A 12,067-nucleotide genomic window follows, 5' to 3' on the forward strand; every position below is an offset into this window, starting at 1 on the left:
GAACTGATCAGCCGCTGTGGGCAATACATTGGCACTGTCTTAGCACACAATGATCCTGCGAGCCAGTAGACAGGGCAACAGCGTCGGATTCTGGTAACTGCCAACATTGACGCATGTGGCGATAACTACATGCTGCTCTGAAATAGATGGTTGTTATGCGTGTGGCACAAACAAATTGTTGGACCTAATGATCAGAATCTCTTTGTACATCCAGCAGATATCAGCTGCAGAGAATCTGTATATTATTTGGTATACGAATCCGTGATTATTCCTGTCCAATAATGTCTCTGTCCCTTTGCAGTTGTCAAGAAGTGATATGTACTATCAGTAGCTGTTTTTATAGTGTTTATAGTTGTTTGAATTGTCCTTATAAATTATGGTATATACTGCCACAAACTGTTCCATTCTTGTCAGTCTCACAAGCTTGACGCAAATTTTTCTTACCGTTATGTATGCCTTTTACAGAATTATATAACACCATAGTTTTACTACTTTCTACTTGTTTCATTTATATGTAAGTAGTAGAGAGAAAACAATGCTACACTTCCGCTAGTTTTCTGTTTACACAGCATTCTAGAGTATATTTTCTCTACGAAGATTACACTGACTACGACTGCATTATGCTTAGATCATGTATTAGCTATCTACAAAAGGTGTTGAACAGGGCCTGAAAATGATTGCGATTTTCTTAAATGCAATATATTGTATTTAAGAAAGCTATAAAGATCAGCCACCCAGGAAAGTATATACGCATTGCTTATTGTTTAAATATTTTGCGGGACATTCAGTAAAATTTTCATTGCATTTCACAGTGAACTGTACAATTATGAAATCCTTTAGGAGTCCGCTAGGCGCTATTAATTTCTTTACGATTCTGCTAAGCCTTACGACTAAGGATTCCGTAAGTAGTAACTACTTACAGCTTTAGTACTGTGCTCTGGTTGTTGTATTTAAACTTCAAGTAAATAAAGAAATAGAGAAATGTGTGTGGCAAGGTCATTGTACTCACATTAGAATTGTTGCTTTTCTCGAGAAGATCCCGTTTTTCTTCTCGCTGCGTCACCACGTCATCCGCAGGCATCCTCTCCTCCTCGTCCAGATTAATAGGGCCGTTGTAAGCCTCTTTCTGCTCCTCACTGTCTTGATTGGCTTCCTCATTCTCATAATCCACTCCCCCTATCTTTCCAATAGCTCCCTTCCTTTCTTCCCCGGCAACATGAGGTCCGGATTCCTGGTCTGTCAACTTACGATGGGTGTCGGCACCCCCCTCATTCTCCTCATATCTTAGAGGTTTCATAGGGAGAGCTGCGGGTATAATCAACAGAACAAGCGCACTGATTATAAACTGAGTGGTTCTGAAGCCGAGAACAGCAACTAGTTTTTGTGCCATTACGGGCACTCCTACTCCTCCCACGCCTATTGCAAACTGTACGAAGCCCATGACAAAAGTCCTTTTGCGGTCGAAATATGAATTGATTGAGGTAAAAATCGCTGGTGCGATGAGTCCAGACCCAGCACCTGCAAAAGAACGATACATGATTACTTCTACTGAACGAATACATTGGACGAAATAGTGCCCCGTTGGCAGCCCCTTGAAATAATGCTTCCTGTGGGAACACCGCTACCCTCTTACATCAAAAAGTGTGAAAGTGTGAAAGAGTTTAGAAACGAGTCCCAGTCAGAACAAAAACAATAAAACATAGTTAATTAATTTAATATACACACATCAAAAAAGTTTTGCATCACCCAGGTTCCCAGAATTCCTGAAGATAGACGTTGACTGTGGATACTGTATCACAGACACAGTCCCTTTGACTGTTCAGAGATGTCACTAAACCCGCCCAAAGATTTAAATAACCATGCATGAGTAGCGCCTATTAGACGGAGGGGGTCCGACAGACGATCAGTTCCAGACACACAACCAGGAAAGAGGTACGCGGCTCGTGTTGTCAGCAGTTAAACCACGCCTAGACGGTCAATACCGCGATACGATCGCGTCCGCATTGTTACTTTGTAGCAGGATCGGCTATCAACAAGGGAAGTGTCCAGGCGTCTTGTGGTGAACCATAGCGATGTTGGTCAGACATGGAGGACATACAGAGAGACAGAAAATGTCGATGACATGCCTCGCTCAGGCCGCCCTACTGCAATGGATGACCGCTACTTGTGGATTATGGCTCGGAGGAGCGCTGACAGCAACGCCACCGAGTTGAATAATGCTTTTCGTGCAGCCACAGTACGTCTTGTTACGACTCAAACTGTCCTCAAGAGGCTGCATGATGCGCAACTTCACTCCCGACGTCTGTGGCGAGGTCCATCTTTGCAACCACGAAACCATGCAGCGCGGTACAGATGGGCCCGTTAACATGCCGAGTCCGCAGCTCATGGTCGTGCGGTAGCGTTCTCGCTTCCCACGCCCGGGTTCCCGGGTTCGATTCCCGGCGGCGTCAGGGATTTTCTCTGCCTCGTGATGACTGGGTGTTGTGTGCTGTCCTTAGGTTAGTTAGGTTTAAGTAGTTCTAAGTTCTAGGTGACTGATGACCATAGATGTTAAGTCCCATAGTACTCAGAGCCATTTTTGATAACATGCCGAATAGACCGAGGATTGGCATCACGTGCTATTCACCGATGAGTGTCGCATATGACTTCAATCAGAAACCGTCGGAGACATGTCTGGAGGCAACCCGGTCAGGCTGAACACCTTAGGCACATTGTCCATGGTGGAGGTTCCCTGCTGTTTTGGGTTGGTATTATGTGGGGCGGACGGAGAGCGCTGGTGGTCATGGAAGGCGCCGTAACGGCTGTACGATACGTGAATGCCATCCTCCGACCGATAGTGCAACCATGTCGGCAGCGTATTGGCGAGGCATTCGTCTTCAAGGACGACAATTCGCGAGCCCATCGTGCACATCTTGTGAATGAGTTCCTTCAGGGTAACGACATCGCTCGACTAGAGTGGCCAGCATGTTCTCCAGACATGAACCCTATCGAACATGCCTTGGATAGATTGAAAAGAGCTGTATATGGACGACGTGGCCCACCAACCACTATGAGGGATCTACGCCGAATCGCTGTTGAGGAGTGGTACAATCTGGACCAACAGTGCCTTTATGAACTTGTGGAGAGTACGCAACGACGAATACAGGCATGCATCAATGCAAGATGACGTGCTAATGGGTATCAGAGGTACCGGTGTGTACAGAAATCTTTACCACAACCTGTGAAGGTCTCGCTGTATGGTGGTACAACATGCAATGTGTGGTTTTAATGCGCAATACGATGTTTATGTTGATCTCTATTCCAATTTTCTGTACAGGTTCCGGAACTCTAGGAAACGAGGTGATGCAAAACTTCTTTTGATGTGTTTAGTATTTCACCTTCCCGAAACTGATACTAAATTTCCACACATACTGTAATAATTACAGTAAGAGTAACAATGTTGTTACTTAGGAGAGAGACACGGAATGCTTATTGCTGGGAAGGATACTCTTGGAGGTGCGTCTGGGGGCTGCCTGCCTGCACCAACGCTTTCCAGTGCTTTTGCCTTCGGGCACCTACGCTATCTCACAGGTTGTCTCTCTACAGGTTCACTTCTAAAATTGTCAACAAAGGTGACACACGCTTTTGGTGAACTGGGGGGGGGGGGTCTTATTAGTGGGACTCCTCGCCATTTTATTCACGCATGTGCCCAAGTCGCACCCCACTTCATCCCTTCCTGTGATCTCGCCACAGGTGTACGTAGAACAGGAGGGCTGGAAAGGTATACGCACCGTTTGCTGCTCCGTCTAATGCTCAAATTTCATCGAATGCTTTTGTACGGTCCCTAGTGGTTCTAACTTGTACATCAGAGAAAACTTGCGCTCGCGCTGCATTCCAAAGGGATGAGATCATGTTCAGTGGGTTTGCAGCCCCATAATGCCTTTAGAGAAGGGTTTAATCATCTAGCAGGTGTAAATTGTATCAAAGGTTGTCAAGAACATCGTCCTGTTGCTCATCGGATTGCGAACTGTTGTTTTTTTACCGCGAAATTCGTGGAAATGAACGTTCCAGGGTAAGGAATGATTTTATTGATGCCCTTTATGACACTCCCTGGGGCATACTCTTGTCGATTTTGATCGGCGCTGAATCTGGAATGCTTTCGTCGACCACACATAAGAAAACGGCATGATTTCAACCCTGAGCGTCGTGGTTATGACCTCCATCAAGTAGGCGTCACAAGAAGGGGTGAAATGTGGGAAAGAGCGTCTCGGGCGACCTTTCCATTGTGCGACACATCCAGGGTGACGCTGGGCAGAATTGTGGTAAATCTGATGCCAACGTCGTGATATTTTGTATTTAATGCTATTAGTTCGTGCGTGGCAATGGTAATTAATTGCGAGCACGGTTAACTACTGAGTCACTGTTATTTTCAGTGACTGTTAGTACGCAATGTGTAATATATTTCAGCCGGGGGGGGGGGGGGGTTCCGGTATTTGCTCTCTTAATTGCTGTCAGTTCGTGTGTTGCAGTGGTGATGAATTGCGAGTGCGGTCTAGTATTTAGTCACGTGGTATATCAGAGGTCCAGAGGTAGATTACTTTTCGCAAATTGGAAGCTGTTTACAGTACCATGTCGTAGTGATTCAACCTAATGCTTTGCGCACTCACTTTCCGTCATCCTCTCTTGCTTCTTAGGTTGTTTACTGTGTTTCTGGAAGGCGTATATAGAAAACTCGTATTTCTTTGATTGCCAGAAATCCTGTTCACGTTCACATACACGTACTGTAAAGCCCAAGTGGTACATATGAACTGTTTGATTATTTTGAGTTTTCTGATTTGTGGTTCCCGTGTATGTTCTCTTCAGTCATTTTTGTAATTTTCGTGAGTAATCTTGAAGCACGTGTTACGCGACTCACTGTTCAATTCACGTGTTGCTAATATCCTCTTCCGTTAATTTACTGATTATCTACGGTTCATATAATGAAGTAGTTCAGTCATGCACACTTTCTCCCATGAATTACTAATAAATATCCCACCCTTTGCATGTATAATTTTCAGGTCAGGTCAAGGAGAGTTTCGTCGATGACGCAGGGACGGAGATTTGCTGTGGCGGATTTTTATAGAATGTATTTTGATGTATACATGTAATAGCGCAGAACATAATAAGAGGCATCTAGCTTTTGCAACAGCACGTTCTGATTTTTCCCTGAGCTACATCAGTACCATATTCAATTACTTTGGTGAGATATTTATTTTCAGTGCTACATCATTCCGGTTTATTTTCAGATAAGAATATTGTGATTACATTCAAGGGGAATCAGCCCATTGCACCCTGCTTAGCTACAAGCTAACCACATTTACACTCTACATTTCTGAGAGGCATTTATAAGTGATTACACCCTCTTGGATGTTCAGTTACACAAGCTACACATATCTGTTTGACGTTGGGTGGATATTCTGTATGTGTTTGTTATTGTGATTAGTTCTTTTGCTTACTTCGCAGTCAGGTAGCATTTACAAACTGATAATTGGATCATGAACATTCATGTAACAGTACTTAGTTTCATGAATTGGGGCTTAGTCTAAATTCATTGTTCTAAACGCTGCGCTCAACTTGCATCATATGGTCCCAGTTCACCTTCTACATGAGAAAACCGTGTGATTATATCGCCTTCTGAATCCCTTCAACAAGTTGTGGAGTTTCTGAGACCTATCAAAATTGGTTCAAATGGCTCTGAGCACTATGGGACTTAATATCTGAGGTCATCAGTCCCATAGAACATATAACTACTTACACCTAATTAACCTAAGGACATCACACACATCCATGCCCGAGGCAGGATTCTAACCTGCGACCGTAGCGATCACGCGGTTCCAGAGTGAAGCACGTAGAACCGCTCGGCCACACCGGCCGGCTGAGACCTATCCTCTGAAGGTGAATACGGGGGCTTTCAAGATGTAAGCGCTCGCTTTTCATGGCCGTTAAGCATAACGAATGTCCCGACCCTAAACTATACCGTCATGTTGGATTAATAATAAATATGTGTGGCCCAACGGCCTGGTATACAACATGCGCATACAGCAGTATGGCATAACGTGCCACTACTGAATTTTTGTACGGTGAGTTTTAATTAGTCCTAGCATATTTAAGGATTTGATTTTATACTGCATTTAACTTTTAACCTACTACTAAGGCAATGAGTTCGTATAGCTTCTGTTTATTAGCATCCTTGAAAATAGCCTAAAACCGAAATTTTGCAATAGCCCAACAAATAAAGAAAACAACTGAAACTTCAGCCAGTGTCAAGACATTTAAACAATCAATTATTAAAGTACGCGAGAGTGTGTCACATCCGCAGCCCGTTACATGCCATCAGTGTCTCATATATGCCTTAATGCTCACGATGAAGGATAATCACAAAGTTCTACAATTTTTAATTTATTCAAGTGCAATGTAATATAGACAGTTACTGGGGCAATCATTGTACTTACCCATGATAACAGAGCAAAGTATGAACTGCACGAGAGACGTCCCAAGTGCAATACACCCGTTTCCTAATCCGTATAGCAGGCCGCCCATCATTGCAATCTGTCTGAAGGAGAATCTCCTGAAGAGTGTGTTGCATAAGAGTCCTGGAACACACAGAGGCAAAATATTCTTCGATTAGAGATTACAAATCTGCCAAAACAAAATGCCTTTCTTGGGTGGAAGCAAGCAACCATAAAGACACATTATATCATTGTGGTGTGGTTTAACTGAAATGAGGTGACTGCATCGTTTCGATGAAAGGTCGTCATTTGTGCCTGATAGAAATCAATTGATTATTACAGATATGACGCAGGGTTTAACCTAATGCCCTGGTTGATGTAAGACATTTCTCAATCCGTTAAAATTTTTGTCTCTGAAAGCCGCTTCAATGAGGCAAGCGACATTTCAGGAAACGAATTTACAGTAAATGCGAGTTAGGTCAGATCAGTGAGCACTCACACTGCTTTCGTATTTCTCTCTCTCTCTCTCCCTCTCCCTCTTCCTCTCTCTCTCGCTCTGGTTCATGTAACTTATTGTTTGGTAAATATCCAGATGTAACTATAATTTCTGATACCAACAGCCTCTTATCATAACTATTACTCTATTTTTAGTCTTTATCTGGTGTAGAAGAGACTCACTGAGTACTCAGAGCCGTATTTTACTAGCAAAAGTACAAAGTGTTATTTAAGGATATGGGTAATACTGTCAAGACAATATCCACACGCTTACGTAACAGTATGTTTCGTATGACGTCCCCACGAAGTGTTATAATACCTTTGAGTTTGTGAGACAGATTATTTATTACGAACCGATATTGGAATATGCTTTTGTTGAACATAGGAAACAGAAGATCAGGCGGCGCCTGCTTCGAATATGCACTGATGGAAAAAAGGATTGAACCACCATGAAGGAGTTATAAGACATAAACAAAAGTTGGTAGGCGTGTTTCAACATCTGAAAGATTTCGCGAGAGTCGCATAAGAGCGGCACTAGTAGCGCCAATATAAGGATGCTAATCAGGTTTTCTCTAAATACACGCTGTAAAGGTCGTAAGCGTTATTTATCTTTGAGATAGGACGTGGTGAGTTGATGTTAGTAAAGAATGCCTTTAAGACGATAAAGACGCCTTTAGCAACACCTGACTGAGTTTGACCGAAGGCATGTAATCATACTACGAGGAGCTGGGTGTATCTTCTGCGATATTGAAGGAAGTCTTGGCAGGAATGTAGCCACTGTACATGATTACTGGCAGCGGTGGTCACGGGAATGTACTGTCACAAGAAGACCGGGTTCCAGACGGCCACGAGAAACTACCCACAGGGAAGACCATCGTGTTCGGCAATAATAGTATATAAAACCTTCATTTTAAGGCTGATTATTTTCGAAAATGTTGTATTTTAATGAAATATAGGTGACTCCTTTTTCTGATACGTTCCTTTCGACATTTTTCGTTTTCCTAACAAACATCTCGACTTTTTTGTTACATAGTTGACATTTAGTATTGAATTACCGACCTTTGCATGGACATGAATCTCAACTTTTCGCTCATTTCTTTAAAAAATATAGTTGTTCAAATCAATGTTAATAAATCATGTAGAATACCTTCATGATTTACATTCCTTTCAGTTTGTCATCTTATGAATTCATCTTTGTATGTTAGTAAGTTAAAGTGTCCCGCTGCGTTTTTCTATCTGTATGTAAAGGCTAATTTCAGGAACTACTGTGGGAACTCTGACAGGTTTTCACCAATAGACAGACTGCTTCACGAAAATCGTCCAGCCATAGGTAATTAGTGCTACTCTTGCAAAACCAGGGCTGGTCGTTACTTCAACCCTACATTGTATAGTAAAATTCTATACAATTAAACTAGACCTTAACTGCTGCTTTAAAGCCTATTGCATAAAAAATGCTCTTTAGATGTTTTTGGGGATTACTTATTACAGTTTCGCCTGGTAGCACCCTGGCTGTGTGCATGTAAGGACACAGGTGACGGGACGATGGTTGCTGGCGTAGGGCAATGTAGCACGTGACGCTCCGTTACCAATATCAGAAACGTCATTCTGCTGCGCTTACTGAAGCGTGCACTTTGTGGATGACGTGGAACATTTAGCGTTGATTTTCATATTAGTATAGGTACGATCGAGATACTTCAAGAATGAAGCTTCTGTTAGAGCTGCCATGAAAAAACACAGTTTTAAATTGAGAAGCAATAGCGACAGTTTGTTGAGCAGATATAAATTTGTCTAGTGTGCCGCTTGGCTTCAAATTCTAGTTGTCATGAGGTTCTTCGACTTCGTGCGGTGGCGCCAGCTGTAAACGACTGGTTGAAGGGCGCCCGGACAGCCTGAGCAGGCAGTCTGCTGTGATCGTGTCGGAATACTGTACTTGAACACTGAGGGCTCCGGTTGGTTGACGCAGCGTCGGGAAGCTAGGCGTCGTAGTCGTTTGACTCTCGGCCACGTTTTCTGCGGCACGCTGCTGGATAGCATTTCTGCTGGAATTGCTGTCTAATTAGCTACGACACCTTGGAGTATTAGAGTGGGTTGAACTTCAAGGAGTGGAAATCTTTTCGATTAGTTATACGGCATTCCAAGGAGTATTAAACACGTGCGGTACGTTTCTTCTGTTACCTAACGTGGCTTGTTTAATCTATACTGTGTCCTCCGAGATTGTGGATTTCTTACCTGCTGATCTGAGGTTTCGTTTCCGAACTCGTGTGTACGGGCTTAAATAAGGAAAATTGTTCTGAGCTTGCAGACGTAACAGCGCCTCCCGTATGGCAGTGGATGTTGCTGACATAACTAGCTGAGCACTGGAGCTGAAGTTTCTGCAGTTGTTACCACTGTGGGTCTTGGTCGTTGATCTTGTACGGCCCAACTGTGAGAATTGAGATAGTAACATAAGTTTTACGCAAGTGTTTGCTGTATTTAATTGATTTAATATCCTGGACCACAGTCGTGGCCAGAAAGTGTGATGTAAAAATTTCATGTAATGTATTTTAAGACAGATATTGTAGTGATTAGTAGTTCTATCTTTGACACATTGCCTTGGGGTTCCAGAACGTAAGTGGGGCTGGTCATGATAGTGGGTTAATGGGGCGTAATTTTCAGTTATTTTATGGAAATACTTGTTACATGTTGAGCCTTGTTCTGAAAGAGTTTTGTTTTAAGGCATATTCTCTTGTGTAGAATAATTACTGTGCAGAGTGTAGTTTGTGGGTTTATTAATGTATTCTGAAAAGCTAACTTCGATTAAACTGGGCTATAATATCCATATCTGGGGAGGGGCAGGAAGGAAGATAATACTCTTCTAATTGTAAATGAAGTAAAATTTAGTTTTCAAACAAGATTCTGAATATGGGTCTTCCACGACAGCTACCTCCACGCCCAGGAATTTGATCTGGTCAGTCTCACCAATCACATGCCCCTTCTGTATAATCAAACAAAACTTCTTGTTGAATTGTTGAATTTCTTATTACCAAATGCAAAAACTGAGTTTTACTGTGATTTAGTATCAATTTATGTCTTGAACTGCATTATTTAATACTGCGTCAATATTGCACACAACATCATTACCAAGCTGATGTCATCAACAAACAGAAATATTTTAGAATCACCTGTAATACTGAAGGCATATCATTTATATATAAATAAGTAACGGTAACAGCTCCAGCACCGACCCCCTGGTCACCCCACCATCCCCCCCCCCCCCCCACTTAACTGTGCCCCGTTGGGGTTGTACGTAGTAGCCGGTCGCAGTCCTATCTATCCTTAAAGTAAGAGGTGACCAGTAGTGAACTACTCTCCTTATTCCATAATGGTCCAACTTCTGCAGCCATATTTTGCGATCAACACAAACGAACGCCTGAGTTAAATCATAGAAAATGCCTAGCGTTCGCAACCTTTTATTTAATCCGTCCAGAGCCCTCTAGAGAAAAGAGAATATTACAGTTTCAGTTGTTAAACCATTTCTAAAATCGAACTGTACATTTGACAGCAAATTATGTGAACTGACGTAACCTGTGGACGCACCCTCTGTATAAGTAGCTGCCAGTGATACTCTTCATATGACTGTATTTATGTAATATTTTTGCTCTATTCCGTAGGAATTAAGATTTTCCCTTAAATTTTTTACTAATAAATTGTAAGTGTTTAATTAATAAATGTTTGAGTTGTAATTCCGTACTTTAATAACCCAAACATCGCTCGACTACACCATGTGGAACACTAGAGAGAGTCAGAAGTACAAACAGTGGCCCAACTTGGCGCTCACCCCGGCGTTGCCAGTTAGCATGGTAAGCAACGGCTGGGGCGTGAGGCGTGGGAAAGACAGACACCAGGAGCAAACTGGAGAGGCGACACTGCAAAGTATTCTGCATCCTTCTGCGAGCGCAATGGGTCTCGCACAAGCCGTGTCACATGAGAACTACAGTAACGGTTTGGCGGAATGATACATCGCATCTGACCAATGACAGCAAACGGACGTTAAATGGTGTCGTAGAAGGCACAGAGAAGGGGAAACCAGGCAGTCAAAAAGCCCTACATACAAACCAATGAGGAAGACCAGTCTGATGTCGTTAATAACTGATCTACGAATTTTGACGTTTCCTAATCGCCCGAGATGCACGCATTTCTTCGCCAACTGATGGTCCTCACTAGAGGATTGAGTCACTGAAATGGTGGGCCATCGCTGAACTCTGATGTTCATAATTTTAGGAGACATTAATATACACTGAGGTGACAAAAGTCGTGGGATGCCTCCTAATATGGTGTCGGACATCAATTTTCCTCGCGTAGTGGAGCAACTCTACGTGGCATGGACTCAACAAGTCGTTTGAAGTCCTCTGCAGAAATACTGAGCCACACCTGTACAGCTACTCATAACTGTTAAAGTGTTGCCGGTGAAGAATTTTGTGCATGAACTGAGCTCTCGATTTTGTCTCATCAGTGTTCAGTGGCATTCATGTCGGGCAACCTGGATTGCCAAATCATTCGCTCGAATTATCCAAAATGTTCTTCAAACCAGTCGCGGACAGTTGTAGCCCAGTGGCGTGATGCATAGTTGTTTTGAACATGAATTCCATGAAATGCTGCAACTGGTCTCCAAGTAGCCAAACATAACCAATATCCAATCACTGATCCGTTCAGCTGGACCTTAGGACCCAGTCCATTCCTTGTATACACAGCTCACACCATTATGGAGCCGCCACCAGCTTGCACAGTGCCTTTTTAACAACTTGGCTTAATAGAGGCTGCACCACACTCAGCTCTTACCAAACGAAATCAGGAGTCGTCTGACCAGTCCCGTCTATGGTCCAACCGATATGGTCACGACACGAGAAGAGGCACTGAAAGCGATGTCGTGCTGTTAGTAAAGGCACTCACGTCGGTATTCTGCTGTCATAACCCACTAACGCCAAATATCGCCGCCCTGTCCTAGCAAATACGTTCGTCGTACGTTCCACATTCATTCAAATGGTTCAAATGGCTCTGAGCACTAAGCAACTTAACTTCTGAGGTCATCAGTCGCCTAGAACTTAGAACTACTTAAACATAACTAA

At 43.0% G+C, this 12,067-nt stretch overlaps 1 protein-coding gene across 1 annotated transcript in view; it reads right to left on the reverse strand.

The window, feature by feature from the left end:
* The window catches only part of LOC126252050 (monocarboxylate transporter 14-like), a 43,809-nt gene that overhangs the window by 22,154 nt on the left and 9,588 nt on the right, over window positions 1–12,067 (reverse strand). Inside the window, exons 3-4 of the mRNA XM_049952846.1 lie at window positions 6,471–6,611; window positions 1,010–1,518 (exon numbers count right to left, since the gene is read on the reverse strand). Of these exons, the coding sequence (XP_049808803.1) occupies window positions 1,010–1,518; window positions 6,471–6,611 (650 nt within the window). The remainder of the gene's footprint in view (window positions 1–1,009; window positions 1,519–6,470; window positions 6,612–12,067) is intronic.

Source organism: Schistocerca nitens, chromosome 4 (genome assembly GCF_023898315.1).
Source record: "Schistocerca nitens isolate TAMUIC-IGC-003100 chromosome 4, iqSchNite1.1, whole genome shotgun sequence".
NCBI classification, from domain to species: Eukaryota; Metazoa; Arthropoda; class Insecta; order Orthoptera; family Acrididae; genus Schistocerca; species Schistocerca nitens.